At 42.6% G+C, this 17,246-nt stretch overlaps 2 protein-coding genes across 4 annotated transcripts; one reads left to right on the plus strand and one right to left on the minus strand.

Annotated features, from left to right (window-relative positions):
- Positions 1–27: 27 nt before the first annotated feature.
- LOC115135554 (lipase member H-like) lies at positions 28–13,302 on the minus strand. Of its 2 annotated transcripts, none has more exons than XM_029670352.2 (11): positions 13,196–13,302; positions 5,916–5,979; positions 5,264–5,634; positions 5,029–5,137; positions 4,815–4,916; positions 4,616–4,705; positions 4,269–4,436; positions 3,907–3,996; positions 3,587–3,695; positions 3,315–3,488; positions 28–313 (listed from the first exon to the last, which is right to left on the minus strand). In XM_029670352.2, exons 2-11 carry the CDS (start codon positions 5,968–5,970, stop codon positions 229–231), a joined length of 1,353 nt encoding a protein of 450 aa, XP_029526212.1. In that variant the 5' UTR covers positions 5,971–5,979; positions 13,196–13,302; the 3' UTR covers positions 28–228. The 2 variants fall into 2 exon arrangements, with proteins under 2 accessions (XP_029526212.1, XP_029526213.1); XM_029670353.2 differs by having other exon boundaries at positions 13,204–13,292.
- A 489-nt stretch (positions 13,303–13,791) lies between these two features.
- Positions 13,792–16,088, plus strand: rbm11 (RNA binding motif protein 11). Of its 2 annotated transcripts, none has more exons than XM_029671992.1 (5): positions 13,792–13,971; positions 14,590–14,752; positions 14,999–15,077; positions 15,178–15,274; positions 15,424–16,088. In XM_029671992.1, exons 1-5 carry the CDS (start codon positions 13,879–13,881, stop codon positions 15,772–15,774), a joined length of 783 nt encoding a protein of 260 aa, XP_029527852.1. In that variant the 5' UTR covers positions 13,792–13,878; the 3' UTR covers positions 15,775–16,088. The 2 variants fall into 2 exon arrangements, with proteins under 2 accessions (XP_029527852.1, XP_064878912.1); XM_065022840.1 differs by having other exon boundaries at positions 13,881–13,971; positions 14,185–14,752.
- The last annotated feature ends 1,158 nt before the right edge of the window (positions 16,089–17,246 follow it).

Genomic DNA, 17,246 nt, shown 5'->3' on the forward strand with positions numbered 1-17,246 from the left:
TCCACACAGTGATAGACACAATCATAGTACTTTTCAATATTCTTGTAATAAATACAAATCATCACACTCGCACTTATTTAAAATGCTCTGGACTCTTACTAGACTTAAGCCACTGAATACAAGGAGTTGACAGTGAGTAGCTATCTGGGTCAACCGCCTCACACGATTTATCCAGAGAGCCATCATATGGCCGCTGCTGATTCTGTACATCGTAGATCTGCTATTGTCTCAGAAGTTGGATTCCTCACAGGGGATGGGTCTGAAGGTCAACTCTTTGTTCTCCTCCAGGATGACGTCATAGCGGCAGAGAGGCCTGTGTGTGTGACAGTAAAAGTGTAAGTTTGATAGGTGACATTCATGCAAAATTACACAAGGAAACAATGACTTGACACACAGTCACAATGGGCAAAAGTCTGGAGATGGCATATGTACAGTGCCTTCAAAGTATACACTCCTTGACTTTTCCCACGTGTTACAGCCTGAATTTAAAATGGATTACATTGAGATTTGTTGTAACTGGCCTACACACAGTACCCCATAATGTCAAAGTATAATTTTGAATATTTTTATAAAATTTAAAGCTGAAATGTCAAGTATTCAACCCCAATGTTTAGGAAAAAGTTTGGACTGTGTGCAATAATGGTGTTTAACATGATTTTTGAAGGACTACTTCATCTCTGTACCCCACACATCCAATTATCTGTAAGGTCCCTCAGTCGAGCAGTGCATTTAAAAACAGATTCAACCACAAGACTAGGGAGGTTTTGCCTTCCAAAGAATGGGAACCTATTGCTAGATGGGTAAAAATAAAGCAGATATTGAATATCCATTTGAGAATTAAGTTAATTACACCATCCAAAATGTGTCACTACACAGACAGCCAGAGAGGAAAGAAATCGCTCAGGGCCAATGGTGACTTTAAAGTTTAATGTATCAACATTGTAGTTACTCCACAACACTAACCTAATTGACAGAGTGAAGAAGGAGGCCTGTACAGAATTAAAAATATCCCAAAACATACATCCCGTTTGCAAGGAGGCACTAAAGTAATGCTGCAAAAAAAATGTGGCAAAGCAATTAACTTGTTTTGGAATACAAGGTGTTATGTTTGGGGCAAATCCAATATAACATATTACTGAGTACCACTCTCCATATTTTCAAGTATAGTGCTGGCTGCATTATATATATACACACTGCTCAAAAAAATAAAGGGAACACTTACATTGTGTTTAACTCCAAGTCAATCACACGTCTGTGAAATCAAATTGTCCACTTAAGAAGCAACACTGATTGACAAACTTCACATGCTGTTGTGCAAATGGAATAGACAACAGGTGGAAATTATAGGCAATTAGCAAGATACCCCCCAATAAAGGAGTGGTTCTGCAGGTGGTGACCACAGACCACTTCTCAGTTCCTATGCTTCCTGGCTGATATTCTGGTCACTTTTGAATGCTGGCGGTGCTTTCACTCTAGTGGTAGCATGAGACAGAGTCTACAACCCACACAAGTGGCTCAGGTAGTGCAGCTCATCCAGGATGGAACATCAATGCAAGCTGTGGCAAGAAGGTTTGCTGTATCTGTCAACGTAGTGTCCAGAGCATGGAGGCGCTACCAGAAGACAGGCCAGTACATCAGGAGACACGGAGGAGGCTGTAGGAGGGCAACAACCCAGCAGCAGGACCGCTACCTCCGCCTTTGTGCAAGGAGGAGCAGGAGGAGCACTGCCAGAGCCCTGCAAAATGACCTCCAGCAGGCCACAAATGTGCATGTGTCTGCTCAAACGGTCAGAAACAGACTCCATGAGGGTGGTATGAGGGCCCGACATCCACAGGTAGGGGTTGTGCTTACAGCCCAACACCGTGCAGGACGTTTGGCATTTGCCAGAGAACACCAAGATTGGCAAATTTGCCACTGGCGCCCTGTGCTCTTCACAGATGAAAGCAGGTTCACACTGAGCACGTGACAGACTTGACAGAGTCTGGAGACGCCGTGGAGAACGTTCTGCTGCCTGCAACATCCTCCAGCATGACCGGTTTGGTGGTGGGTCAGTCAGGGTGTGGGGTGGCATTTCTTTGGGGGGGCCGCACAGCCCTCCACGTGCTCGCCAGAGGTCCCGAGATGAGATCCTCAGACCCCTTGTGAGACCATATGCTGGTGCGGTTGGCCCTGGGTTCCTCCTAATGCAATACAAGGCTAGACCTCATGTGGCTGGAGTGTGTCAGCAGTTCCTGCAAGAGGAAGGCATCGATGCTATGGACTGGCCCGCCCGTTCCCCAGACCTGAATCCAATTGAGCACATCTGGGACATCATGTCTCGCTCCATCCATCAACGCCACGTTGCACCACAGACTGTCCAGGAGTTGGCGGATGCTTTAGTCCAGGTCGGGGAGGAGATCCCTCAGGAGACCATCCGCCACCTCATCAGGAGCATGCCCAGGCGGTGTAGGGAGGTCATACAGGCACGTGGAGGCCACACACACTACTGAGCCTCATTTTGACTTGTTTTAAGGACATTACATCAAAGTTGGATCAGTCTGTAGTGTGGTTTTCCACTTTAATTTTGAGTGTGACTCCAAATCCAGATCTCCATGGGTTGATAAATTTGATTTCCATTGATAATCTTTGTGTGATTTTGTTGTCAGCACATTCAATTATGTGAAATTAATTATATGAAATGAAGAATATTTCATTCATTCACATCTAGGATGAGTTATTTTAGTGTTCCCTTTATTTTTTGAGCAGTGTATATATCCTTCATTTAACTAGGCAAGTCATTTAAGAACAAATTCTTATTTACAATGACGACCTACCTTGGCCAAAACCGGATGACACTGAGCCAATTGTGTGCAGCCCTATGGGACTCCCAATCTTGGCCGGATGTGATACAGCCTGGATTCAAACCAGGGACTGTAGTGGCGCCTCTTGCACTGAGATGCAGTGCCTTAGACCGCTGCACCACTCGGGAGCCCAATGAGCATGCTTGTAAGTATTAAGAACGCGGGAGTTTTTCAGGATAAAAAAGCAACAGAATGGATGCTTCTACAAAGTATTGACTCAGAGGTGTTAAATCGTTATGTACATAAATGACATTCCTTCATTTTCAGTACATTTGCAAACATTTCTAAAAACACGTTTTCACTGAGAGAGAGAGAGATTTTTTAATTTTTTAAAAATCCAGTTTGAATTCAGGCTGTAACACAAAATGTGGAATAAGTCAAGGGGTATAAGTACTTTGAAGGTATAGTACTTACAGTAAATAAGTGACACGTGAGAGAAGCCCTAGATGAACGAGGGTACAAACTAACACTGACCTGTCTTTACGCTCCAGGTGTGTGAGACGGATGCGGAGCACTCGTAGTTTGAGCTTTGGCTGTAATGCATTCCCTGTAGAGAATTTGATTGAGATCTTGTAGACCTTCTGTATGTCCTTATCAAACTGGGCCAATAATCTGGTCTCTGAGTACTTCTCAAACTTGGATGCTTTACTGAAGATGGAGAGAGAATGAAATGTTAATCACTTCCCCCCCAAGAGTGTGTATATGTGTAGTTTTGAGAATGATACAGTGAGAAAATTGTAACTTACTGGTTTATTGTTGCCTCTGTCACCTCAGCACCATTGTGTAGTTTGATGGTGATGTAGCCCCAGCGAGTATCGTGGTTCCATGTTACAACATCCACCCTGTAGTTTGTCCCTTAGAGAGAGAGAGAGAAGCGTAATTTCCTCCGACCAATGGCCTACTAGAGATCTCATTACGTTTCCAATCTAGTTAATCTTGTACATTTCGCCTGATCATTGAAAATAAGTGGTTAGAAGATTAAAAAAGACGGACCAAAGCAATATTCCCAGAAAGTCTCTCTTTATAGAAGTCAAATGTGTATGTAAGCCAATGATTGTCCACTTACTGCAGAATGGAGTCTGTTTATTGGTGGTGAAGAAAACCCTGGTTTGATTCAGAGGCACAAGAGTATCCTTCCACTCAATGCTATCATACCCTGGAACAACAGATAAAACAGCCATGTTATGTCAATGTGAAGGGACACTGTCTTCCAAAGATGGATTGGTCTTCACCTGAAAGAACTGTGTGTGATTCAGGAATGTACGTTAGCTTAATCAAGGCACTGATGTTGGCGAGTTGGCAAACTTTTTGTGATTACGTGCGATTAGAAAAGCTTGAATCTAATGGAGAAACTCATGAATCTAATGGAGAAACTCATGAATCTAATGGAGAAACTCATGAATATAATGGGAGTTAGAGAGTAACAACCAAAGACTGGGCATCCGGCAGGTTTGAATTGATCACAGTCCATGCAGCGTCCGTCCAGGAATTCGGTGTAGGAAGAGCATGGGAAGGCCCTGATGTTACAGGTCCGGTTAATGGAGCCCAGATAGAGGAACACTGATCTCTGGTGGTCACACTTAAAATAGCTGGACCCTTGGAGAGTAGGAAGGGGAGAGGACATAATTAATATGTTTACCGTCACAGGAATGAACTATGTGATACACATGTCCTACGTCTCATTTGAAGGACGACATCTTGTGCAAATGGGATTTTTGAATGATCTCTCTGGCTAACCAGTTTGATTGTTATGCCTGTCTTACCAAGATACTTACCTGAGAAGATGGTCTTTGGACAGCCAGGCTGGTCGGCTCCACCGTTAGGATAGAAATCAATGTGGCCCAAAGGCTTCCTGAACCCAAATGCTGGTAATACAAAATGAACACATGAAGATACACAACAGAAAACACAATAATAGCCGATTCCCTTGGTATTCAGTGAACGCCAAACATGCAAGCAGAGACCCATACATACCGTCCATGTCTGTGTGCACCACGTCCACAAACTGTGCATCTGTGGGGTCCAGACGGTCCTCTGGGGGGTTCCCAGTGAACATAGGCCCCGCTGGATCTAGAGCTGATCAGGTCCACATCAGATCAGTACATTTGTAGGATAAATGTGTTAGCTTGCACTATTTATAACAAAAGCGGGGAGGAATGAGCAGAAAATCTATTCCACTGATTCTAACCTGTGATCCTCCCAATTTTTCCATTGAATTTGGCTCCAACAAAGCCTGAGATGTGAGCTCCAAGACTGATTCCAATCATATGGATGGAACTAAGAGAGGCACCATTCTCCTGAAACAGACAAAAATAGGCTAAATAAATATTAAGCTGTTATTACATACATAATACATGTGGCCCTAAGTAGGGCCCTAAATAAGTATGTGAGATACAGTATTCAGACTAAGCACCCACTCTTACCTGCATATTTCTGATGAAGGCAGTGAGGTTGTCTGCTGTATCGTGTGTGTAGGTCACAACTTTCAGGTAGTTGACATTGGTAGCTCCGCGGTTCCAGTCCACCAACAGGACGTTCATGTCTCCGCGGGCCAGCAGCTGCTGTGTGATGTCATGGATCCAGACGGGCGGAGAGCCCGTAGGACGGTAGCCATGAACGATAAAGGTGGTGGGTTTGGTGACGTTGAACAGGGGCTGGGCTGACAGGTTGTGGTGGGACAGCTCCTGACCACAGATAAGATTAGCTCTGGTGTACAGCAACAGCTTCACATACAGGCTGGTCCCGATGATAGAGTGATGGAGGTCCAGATCAGTGAACACATCACATTCATGGGCTGAAGACAGAGTAAGTCAAAGGGAAAGAGAGAGAGAGAAAAAGAGTCAGAAAGGAAAATCACGGTCATTGTTGAATAGGAAGTTCCAGAAGTAGTATTTCCTGTCAGTGACTGGTTTCACTGTGCGTATGACCACCACCAAAAACCACTCTGACTAAACAACCTATTTTAATGATGTCTTAAAGTTTCCAAAAGATCTTCCAACAGCTGGGGGAGTATTATTTGATGTCCCCAGCTTAGGTTTTACGCAGTTAAAGTGTGTGTGTGTAAGTTCATCATACCGCTGTATATTGCAACAGATCCCAGCAGCAGTGTCAGGCACCACCAAAAGGACATCCTTCAGACCTGCAACGAGCCAGTTATAAGACTATTGTTACAATGGTTAGTGGTTACAAAATGTTACAAAAACAGGGTGAATCTCTTTCTCCAACTATTTTCAAGCAACACTACTTGATTGTACATTGACATGAGAGTTATGCTCGGCGACCAGTTGACTGAGCTGAATATCTCTGTCCCTCTCTGTGTTCCCATTGGGTGACTATGGTGTGTTTGTGTACTACCTGACACGATATGGTGCATTCCTTTCACTGCGTCAGTGCAGTACTAGGTGCATAAGGGCATGTCTGAACTCATAGAGTAAGCTCTTAGAAAATATGGTTCCAAAATGTTTTTTTTTCAGCTGCCCCCATAAGTGAATTATTTTTGGTTCCAGGGAGAAGGGTTATTCATAGTGATAGGTGTTAGTGATGGGCAATGATAAGGTAAATCTACATATCCGTTGAATTTTCTTGATCACATTGGTTTGAATGAATAACATTACAACTGTATAGACTTCACATCCACAGCTTGTGAAGTTTAGACAACTCTTTACTAATTGCCCTTTGGGCCAGGTATCAAATGTTCTGGAGGCCTAAACCTTCCTAATCAGTTTGGATACAATGGGAAACCTGTTGATGGCCCATCAGCAGGCAGTTAAAAATACTAAATGAAGAGCCTTTGAGAGGATTTGTGCCTGCTGGAACAGTCATGTATGCTCTTTTACATAAAAGTGTAGGTCAACTGTAATGGAGGACTGAAAAATGTACTTACTATGACTGAGATTTGTGGTTGTTAGCACCTAGCTGTTTTAAGATGAATGCACTGTAAGTTGTTCTGGATAAGAGTTACTGCTAAATGACTCAAATGTAAATGTTAATTGACTTGGTGGACTGTATATTCTTAGGTTTGGGATTGCTTAATGGGTTTGCTGATCAGGGCACAGATGAAAGACAGGTGGATTACCGTTGAGTTGGGTTTAATTAAGACAAGGATTCACACGGCATAGGACAGAGCACAGCACAGCGCAGTGTGGGATGTAACATGGGTTTAGTAGGCACTTATGGGTTAATGGCTTGATTGACAGCTTTGAGTGTCAATCAACTTCCATGTGGCTGTGGTTTGGGTGTTTGCCTCTGGAGTTGGTCAGAACGCAATGATGGCAAGACACTTGAAGGATAACAGTGGCCTATCATGGGGGGGGGCTAAGCGGAAAAATCTGAAACAATCATGCATTTTGTGATAAACAAATACTAAATTTGGCACAGATGTATGCTCCCTGAAAAGATTTAGATATGAAGCCACCCGAGATTTGGCCCTTGGGGGTATGGCAGACATTTTAAAAAAAGACCGCAATAATATTATTTTACAATTCAGGAGGACTGTTTTGAGAAGAAGGCACCAAATTTGTCACAGACCTCTCTTAATTCCCATAGAGCACCCAATTTCTTCCTTTTTGTTTACAAAGCCCCTTTGCACAAGCTTCCAACCGCCACACCCCTAGCCTGGCGTACCAATTTGTGTCAAGAACGGCAACGCCATTCACAGGGGAGGCAGGTAGCCTAGTGGTTAGAGTGTTGGGCCAGTAACCGAAAGGTTGCTAGATCCCTGATCTAGCAACCTTTCATGGTAAAAATCTCTCATTCTGCCCCCTTTTTTTATTTATTTTTTTACCTTTATTTAACTAGGCAAGTCAGTTAAGAACAAATTCTTATTTTCAATGACGGCCTAGGAACAGTGGATTAACTGCCTGTTCAGGGGCAGAACGACAGATTTGTACCTTGTCAGCTCAGGGGTTTGAACTTGCAACCTTCCGGTTCCTAGTCCAATGCTTTAACCACTAGGCTACCCTGCCGCCCCGGCATTCTGCCCCTGAACAAGACAGTGTTCCCCGGCAGGCCATTCTTGTAAATAATAATTTGTTCTTAAATGACTTGCCTAGGTTAAATTCCTTTTAACTCGAGGTCCCTACCAACCTAGGTACCCTTTAGTTTTAACGCCCCCATGTTTGGAATCATTTAGAAACCTCATTAAATCTTGAATCCCTGGTGCAAATAGAGCAGTTTAGAATGCTGATGAGGGATGAATTCACTGAGACCTGCAAATGTTTTGGTTGATTGTGGTGGTTTATTAGTGTTGTTGAGATGTGGTGTGTCTGTATCTGCTGTATCTTATAGTTACTTTTTGGCTGCTTTATTGATTCATCATGTTGTGAGTTGTTTGTTCACAGGGCACCATTGTGAATGAGACCATGGTTTCAATTGGGCTCCACTGAATAAATAAAATATATTTAGATATGGAGCCACCACGGATTTGGACCCCGGAGGCCGTGGCGGCCATCTTACAAAATGGCTACTGTCAGTAATATAATGGTACAGTTTTGAAGACCTTTTTATATAAACCAAGTTTGGCACAGAGGTAGATGTATGTACCCTGAAAATATTTAAATATGTAGGCACCACATTTATGGCCCCTGGGGGCCGTGGCAGCTATCTATGAAAATGGCTGCCAATAGTACCATTATTTTATAATTATTTTAAGATAAAGGCTCTAAATTTGTCTCCACCACATATTTTGCCCCTGGGGGCTGTGGCACCTTACACAATGGCCACTGTTGGTAATACAATGTTACAATTCTGAAGGCCTTGTTTGAGATAAACACACTAAATGTGGCACAGAGGTAGATTGATGTACCCCGAAAAGATTTAGATATAGACCAACCACAGATTTGGCCTGAGGGGCCGTGGCAGCCATCTTACAGAATGGCCACAGTTCAGTTCAGAAGGCCTATTTTCAGATAAACACACCAAATTTAGCACAGACAGATACACTGAGTGTACAAAACATTAAAAATGCCCCCCCTTTCCCTCAGAATAGCCTCAATTCGCCAGGGCATGTACTCTACAAGGTGTCAAAAGTGTTCCACAGGGATGCTGGCTCATGTTGACTCAAATGCTTCCTACAGTTGTGTTAAGTTGGCTGGATGTCCTTTGGGTGGTAGACAATTTTTGATACACACAGGAAACTGTTGAGCGTGAAAACCCAGCAGCATTGCCGTTCTTGACACAAATTGGTACGCCAGGCTATGGGTGTGGCGGTCACGAAAATTCGTCAGCCGAGGATTGTCAAGAAAACAACTGTCGGTCTCACGGTAATTGACCGTTAATTAACATAAACACATTTAGCATCGCCTGGCTTCCACACAGGGCCTACAAGCCACTGATGACGACCTTTGCAACATCTGCATGTTAAAAAGTCTAATAAATCCATGTAATATAGCCTACACCTTCACAATAAATCCATTATTTATTTTAGACAGGTCTAAAGAAGCATGATATGAAGAAAATGTCATCTATTTCAGAAGAAAAGAATAGCATACTCTGAGTTGTCCTTATGTTAGGTCCTTATGTGGCTATGCCTTATGGCTGTGGGGTACACTTGTTAGTTTAGCAGACAAGATTTGCTTATAATTCTGTGGCATTATTTTATATTATAGTATGAAGAACACAATTGAACGAAGCTGAATAAAATATTAATATTTTCCAAACGATTTGAGGGAGTGTGCACATGTGGCTATTCTGTGTTGAGCAGTTAACAAATAAATAGATACTCCTATATACTTAATTTGTCACGGGCGTCGTAAGAAGTGGACCAAAGTGCAGCATGGTGAGCGTACACATTCTTTTAATTTATGTAAAATGTCACCAACAAAACAGGGAAATGACCGTGAAGCTTACAGGGGCTATAGTGCCCCTAACAAAGATAACTACCCACAACTACAACAGGGAAAAAAGGCTGCCTAAGTATGATTCCCAATCAGAGACAACGATAGACAGCTGTCCCTGATTGAGAACCATACCCGGCCAAAACAAAGAAATACAAAAACATAGAAAATAGAACATATAATGCCCAACCAAATCACACCCTGACCAAACCAAAATAGAGACATAAAAAGGCTCTCTCAGGTCAGGGAGTGATATAATTTAGAATTATTAATGCAACGTTAGTTGTTCTACAAAGGTTGGGCTATATGTTTTGATTTTTAATACATTGTAAGGCTGCATGGTGAGACTCTAAAGTTGCTTGAGTGCTGCATTGTACTTTTCTCCCTCAGCGCTGCACAATTCGAAGCGCCTCTCGCGCACATGGTTCTGTCACATGATCGGGTCTTTCTCACAGGCTACAAGTGAAGACAGACACATTGGGGACGCAACTGCGCACGTCCTTATCCAAATCCGAGGTGCATATTGACGATTTCCTCAGCTAACAAGATGAGTATGCCTAACGAACAGCAAAAGCACCAGTCTAGGTCAATCTACTATCCCCCATAGTACAAAAGTTGAGCTATTCTATTCTGTGCAAGAAATAAATATTCCAAACATAGTCTGAGACAGTTGTGGGGTGCAATAAATCCCAAATGAATACAACCACTAGCATAAAAATAAAAAAAAACATTTTTACGCAAGGTGGCCGACGCAACAGAAACAAACATTTAGCTTCAAATGTTGATAAACCATTAAGCTATTTCTTGAAATTATAAGCGCAACAATGCACACATGGCAGTAGGCTATAAGCGCCAATATTCCATTATCCCAAAACACCATCATCAAAAGTGACTGCAAATGCGATTATGCATGTAATGCTTTTATTATAAAGGTGAATTTTTAGGGTGAAAATTATATTTCCCAATCCTGAAACTCACATGCTGCTTATGTATGCTAGTTAGGCTCTAAACCCCTTGTAAGCGGTTAATGTGCTTCATTTTAAGAAGTTATTTGGCCACTTTGGGCTAGGCTACATGAGGTGTGCGACTATGATTAGAAAAATATGCTTTTCCTGTGGTTCATTTTCATGCCAGACAGGTAGGCTATACTCCTGTTATAAAGACAAACAATGTGCTTAATATTAGCAAAGTTGAGAAATAAATATAGTAAGCCTATTCTATAGAAAGCTGATGGGATCCTCCTATTTTTAGTAGAGGCCATCACTTTGTTTTCTCACACAATTCCATAGCCTATAGAAATGCTGTGCAACATGAGCTCATCGATTACATTTGCATTGATGTCAGAGTGATTAGAGGGACAATAGAGTGCTGAGTACCAGGCAGTTAGCAAGTTCGGTATGTTACGAATGACCATCAGCAGCATCAGAGCTTGGAAAAGCGCAATTACAGTGACTTAATGGTCACCACGAATTGGCTTCATGACTCATGACCACCAGTGTGGCGATAATATGGTCACCGCAACAGCCCTATGCTGGCACCTAGTACCAATCCCTCTTTATTCTGTTTCCTCCCCTTCATCTACATTGATTGAAGTGGATTTAACAAGCGACATCAATAAGGGATCATAGCTTTCACCTGGATTCAGCTGGTCAGTCTGTCATGGAAAGAGAAGGTGTCCTTAATGTTTTGTACACTCAGTGTATGTACAGTATGTACCCTGACACTTTTTAGACAAGGAGCCACCATAGCTTTGGCCCCTGGAGACCATGTCAGCCATCTTACAAAATGCCATTGACACCCAATTAGGCTAGATGTTATAATGTATGTTATAGTTTAGAGACCCTTGTGTACATATCCTAACAATTTTATAACACGCCTGCCATTGTTTGATGTACAGCATTGGTTTATGTACATGAATACAGGATATCAGATGCGATCCAAAGCCATGAGTTACCTTTGCTTTATAGCCCCTAGTAAATTAGCTGGTTAATTCCAGGGCTTTTGATGTTGTACTCATCTCTCTTGAAAGGGTGTATAGTACACCTTTACTCGATGCTGCCTCAGATCAGTCACCACCAAAAGTCCCAGACATACTAAATTGTGCCTTTAAATTAGTTCCAATTGCAGAAATTTCAAGCTACATAAATACACCAAAGATGGCACAGAGGTAGATGTATCTAAAAAAGGCCTTAAGAAATGTAACATTGCATTACAGAGTTGTAATTTTGAAAAATGGCCACCACTGACCCCCAGGGGCCAAATCTGTGTTTCTCGATACCTACATCTTCTAAGAATCCATAAATCTACCTCTGTTCCAAATGTGGTGCCATCATCTCATAATGGTATTGCGGCAGCTATTTTGAAAGATAGTTGCCCCGCCCCCCAGGGGCCAAATCTGGGGTGGCTCCATATCTAAATATTTTCAGGGTAAATAAATCTACATTTGTGCCAAATTCGGGGCTATTATCACAAAGTACATGATTGATTTGCTAAGCTGCCCCACTGATAAAGGTACAGTATATACAGGGATATGTCTTGACCGCTAGGAAGGCTACAAATTGTACCACTGATCTATAACTATGGATGTCGGAAGGTGCTTGTGGGTGTGCTGTGCATGAAGTGACGTTACATTTAGAGTGAGAACAGCAAGGATAAACCGATATCATGATATGCCATGCTCAAACGATATCGATATCATATCCAAGTATTGATATTGGTGCCCACCAATTGGCATACACATAAGCACAGACACCTTCCCAATTAGCAGCATGGATGCATGCGCATTATCATTGCATTCTTTGGAACTCAGTTTCTTCCAAGTTGCCTCGCCCTCCCTTTACAGTTTCACTTTGTGTGTGCATGAGAATGCCATAGAATCTATGTTTTTGTACAGAGAGAGAGAGAGAGAGAGAGAGAGAGAGAGAGAGAGAGAGAGAGAGAGGAAAAACAGGTTTCCGACAATGACACCATTGACCCTGTGACAATGATTGCATGTTTATCAGTGTGAATCCTTGTGGGTGTGTTCAAAACTCGCATGGAAATGTGCATGGAGGCTGCTGAGGGGAGGACGGCTCATGGTAATGGATAGAATGGATTCAATGGAATGGTATCAAATCAAATGTATTTGTCATATGCGGCAAACATGGAAACCACGTTCGATATCATTCCATTGACTCCCATTCTAGCCATTATTATGAGCCGTCCGCCCCCACAGCAGCCTCCACTGGCACTGAGCTATATCTGAGTTCTCACCAAAACAAAAAGTTAATCATTCACACAAGCAGAAGACGAATCCCTGTCACATGTTGCTCACAGACACATCTTTATTTCTATTATTAGACTGCAAGTGTTTACAAAGGAATAAAAACACTGAGAAAATGCAATTCTCCATACTGTACAGGCTGTAGCCTGCCAACAATCCTCTCTATTACACAAGAATACTTCAGAAGAAGCTATAAAGGGAGAAATATAGGGAGTGGGAGAGAGACAAGCAGAGAAGAACTGACATTGTGGAAGTCTTACCTTGTTACCTTGAGAGCGCTAGTTCCCCGGACTCAGTGTGTCAAGAGGTCCAGACTCTTCATGTTTGCATAGCTGTGTGCCGGTGCTCATTCCAGGAAGTGGACAAGGTGAGAAATCATAGTAAACTCCCACTGTTCCCCGCCTCTCTCTACTCCCACAGGCCTGACCACACCCCCCTGCCCCAGGACATCTTGAATATAAATGACAAATTCCTATTCTGGCTGGGCTGATAGCCAGTTATTCTCCAAGCAGGTAGTAGAACAATCAGAACTGTTCTTGACATTTTGACTTACCTTTCTACTGCTGTTGTTGAGTTCTATTTTCCACATCCTGAAACTCTTGTCAAAAGTTGAACATTGAGCGTAAGGAACACAGAGTTATTCTGGAGTAATTCTGTGTTTTTTTCTGTTATAATTTTGGTTTGCAATCAACTTTAACTTTTGATCATTAAATGTTTAGCACAGGATAAACCTTTTGCGCTACTAATGGGCAGATTGTCACCTGGACCTTCGGATAAGCAACAGCGCCCCCTAGTGTTACAAATTGTGTACCTCAGATGTCGCAATGTACTGTTATTGGCATCCTTTTTACGGCAAACGCCGATCAATGTAATTTTGATCTAGCAGCAGGTTAGGGGTCTTCAGAGCTGGTGAAATTTAACTCAACAGGTTCCGAGGATCATTATGCAGATCCAAAAAGAGGCAGACAAAACTGTCTTTGTGGCTAATTTAGGCAGTTCAGCTAATGAGGAAATTATTTTCGAGCTATTTTTGCAGGTAGGCTCCTATTTTCCACAGGCTCAAAAACTTGACGAAATAAATGGCAATGGGTGTGTGGGTGAAATAAAACCACTAGCGTTTACTCCAGCTGAGCTGTCTGCCTGTCTGGGTGTAATCATTAGTCTAAGCAGTTGCAACTAAAACGAGAGTTTCTATTCGACAAATTGAGGTATGTCATTCACCGTTTCGTTCTGTTTTCTTCCGTTTAAGAAACGATTGCAACAGAATTGGCATAATGAATACACCCCCTGGTGACAGTGGTTGCAACCCAACTAAGCAGGTCTTGCAGTTGGCTCTCTCTATCGGTGGAAGTTAAGTTGTGTTTTCAATTTAAAATACATGTTGGACAAATTCGTTTCTCCTATGTTTCATGCGGTAGTGTCATTGGTTTGATTTCTATCAAGCCAAAGCACTTTTTACACTAAATGTGAAAAACATGCAGAGATGATAAGATTGAGAATCAGGATAAGGCCACATCCAGTAATTTTGGTGGCCACAGGTGAAATGCAACAAAAAGGAAGTTGCACAGCAATATATTGTCTTATCTTTAAAAAATTATTCATTATCTGTGTCTGGTGTTTCACTTTTACATCGTGCATTGTTTCATACCACCAGGCTGGGCCACTGAAGAAGGTCACCATCGCCCGAGACCGCGAGGGTCGCCAAAGGTCATATGGGTTTGTGTATTACAAGCATGCTGAAGCTGTACCCTATGCCATTGCCTTGCTGAATGGCACTTGGCTCTTTGGCCGTCAAATCAGGCTTCAGTACGGCACCGGTAGGCCAGTGTTTTGTATCATCATTAAGAATTGCAGCTTTCAACTCACACATTTGGACTTATGACGTTTGCAGAGCAGCAATTTAGCATCAGGACATTTCCAAAACCTATTCATTCATAATTTGCTCTGTACATGAAGCAGGTTGTGTTCTTAAAGTAACTGTTGTTTCAGCTACTTAGGGATATTAGTGCCTTGTATATAGGTAGGGTGGAGGTTTTTAGGCCCTCCCCCTTGCCCCCCTGTAGGTAGCTCCCACCAGGATGGGGGATCTGGACCTCAAGGCACAGAGGATGACCGTGATGACCCTTCACATGACACACCCAGGTGAATCGGGCCAGACCATTTTATATCCGAGCATCTTCGTTTTGGCTAATGTTATGAACAGATTGTATCTAATGCTTGACCGTCTGTTTATTCTTCTTAGTATGAACGTAGGCCTCCCAGAGTCATCTGTGTTCCACTTCACAGGGCGTGCTGATGGCAGCGTCTCCTGCCAGGACAAGTTACACTGGAGCAACATGGTGAGGACTCCTGGGAATTAGAGGGCAATATTTTCAACATTCAGTACTTTGAATGCATTCAGTTGTGCAACTGACTAGATATCCCCCTTTCCTTTCCTTGTAAAACAAATAAGGTGCTTGACTAGCAGTTTTTTTGTTGTGTGTTGTAGGTGCGTGGCTACCCTTCTGAGCAGTACCCTCTGAGTATCACCCCTCCCCAGCCTCACTACTATGTCCCCCCGTCACCCTTGTGTCCCCCTATTGTCCCCCTGCTGCCCTGGCCAATGCCAGGATATCCCCAATGGGCCCTTACACGACCCCCCTGTCCCAGCCAGGGTCAGGCCCTCCTGCTCCCCCTGCCTCCCAGCTCTACCCAGCCCAGCAAGCAGACAGCTCACCAAAGTGAAGGGCCTAAGAGGCAGACAGCTCAGCATGGAGAAGTGGAGACTGCGAAGCTACGCAAACACAGACGAAGCAGGGAGAGCAGACTGCAGAGGCACAGGAACAGATGCAAAAAGTGAACACAAACACTCAAATAAACAATTAGCATTGGTCATCAAGTTTAAACGTGTAGCATACGCTAATATACTAAGATGCCCACAAGCTGTGCGGTTGTGGGGATGGTCATTTTCTCAGCTTTACAAATGCACAAACACTATACAACCATTAAAGACCGGCTGCTCTTAAATATAGCCCACAGTATTCCTTTGAATATTCCTGTACAAATATATGTATATATCTGTTTACGCAGTTTTGTTTCATATGCCTCTGACTGTTTTTCTGTTTCATCGTCTGGTGTGTTTACACCAAATAAATAGCACATTTCCTAAAGGAACTTAAATGTTTGGCAATTTTGATTTATGAGTTCAAGTGATTTTTACCACAGATTATTGGAATGCGAGCAGCACTTCTAACTGTGTGACAGAATTAGGCATAACTGTCATCATTCTCATTGTCCCCACCATGAAATCGGGGAGGGGACTGTGGATCTGTCTCCGTACGTTGGTTACACGCAATATCTCAGACAGCACTTGCCCGATTGTGACTAAACTTGGGTGAATGATGTGTCTTGCCATAGAGATCTGGCATTTACAAAATTACACTGATTGGCCCAAGGCAGGAGCTATAGTAATTAACTGAAATGTGATAGTCCCATGCGATCTCAACTGGGCCAAGGGGGGCTGCATTCGTGGGGGACGATGTTTACTGTTGCTTTGTTTTTAGTTGGATGTGTAGGTAGATTCAAGGATGATGGTCACTTCTAGTAGCAGAAACTATTCATTTTGCTGACCTTGCATCATGTAGCTCATTTAGAATAGGGCTTAAACAAATCTGGTGTTGATACTTGCACACGATTATACTTTAATTCTATCTAAATATTCTCTTTAGCTAGAATCACCTTTGATCTACTTAGATATAATTACCTTAGGTCTGATGTAATGTTTATGACGGAGGACTTCTGGTATAGTTCTCCTTCATTTTATTGCTTTGGTAATAAACAATGCTGTATGAACTCTGACAGCTTTAGTGAAAGCTGAATTTAGCGCATAGATGAAATAAGTAGCGAACTCTGACTTAGGCAATATCTGAGCCTTAGTCATTTACTATGAGGATGCATGTTGTCTGATGTTCCAGAAGGAATTCCATGTCAGAGAGGGCGACAGAGTGGGGTTACTATCAGAGGGTACCTTCAGTGATAAGGTGGCATTAATAGCTCACACATATCAGTGTTCAAAGTCTACTTAAAAGACAGGAGTGGATTTATGTTTCAGCGATGGATATTATGTAGAATATAAACTATACCTTTCTTTTAGTGTGTATGTGTTTGATAGTTTGTGCGTGGACGTTGAGTGTACAAAATATTAAGGAAACCTGCTCTGTTCACGACAGACTGACCAGGTGAATCCATCTACAGTATGATCCCTTATTGATGTCACTTGTTAAATCCACTTCAGTCAGTGTAGATGACGGGGAGGAGACAGGTTAAAGAAGG

Source organism: Oncorhynchus nerka, linkage group LG10, assembly GCF_034236695.1.
Source record: "Oncorhynchus nerka isolate Pitt River linkage group LG10, Oner_Uvic_2.0, whole genome shotgun sequence".
NCBI lineage: Eukaryota > Metazoa > Chordata > Actinopteri > Salmoniformes > Salmonidae > Oncorhynchus > Oncorhynchus nerka.

Coding starts and splice junctions, on each gene's coding strand:
- LOC115135554 (XM_029670352.2), bottom strand. CDS start 5,970: ATGTCCTTTTGGTGGTGCCTGACACTGCTGCTGGGATCTGTTGCAATA. Junction 5,138..5,263: donor CCTTCATCAGAAATATGCAG/GTAAGAGTGGGT, acceptor TGTCTGTTTCAG/GAGAATGGTGCCTCTCTTAG. Junction 3,696..3,906: donor TAAACAGACTCCATTCTGCA/GTAAGTGGACAA, acceptor TCTCTCTCTAAG/GGACAAACTACAGGGTGGAT.
- rbm11 (XM_065022840.1), top strand. CDS start 14,419: ATGATAAGATTGAGAATCAGGATAAGGCCACATCCAGTAATTTTGGTG. Junction 14,753..14,998: donor CAGGCTTCAGTACGGCACCG/GTAGGCCAGTGT, acceptor GCCCCCCTGTAG/GTAGCTCCCACCAGGATGGG. Junction 15,275..15,423: donor AGTTACACTGGAGCAACATG/GTGAGGACTCCT, acceptor TGTGTGTTGTAG/GTGCGTGGCTACCCTTCTGA.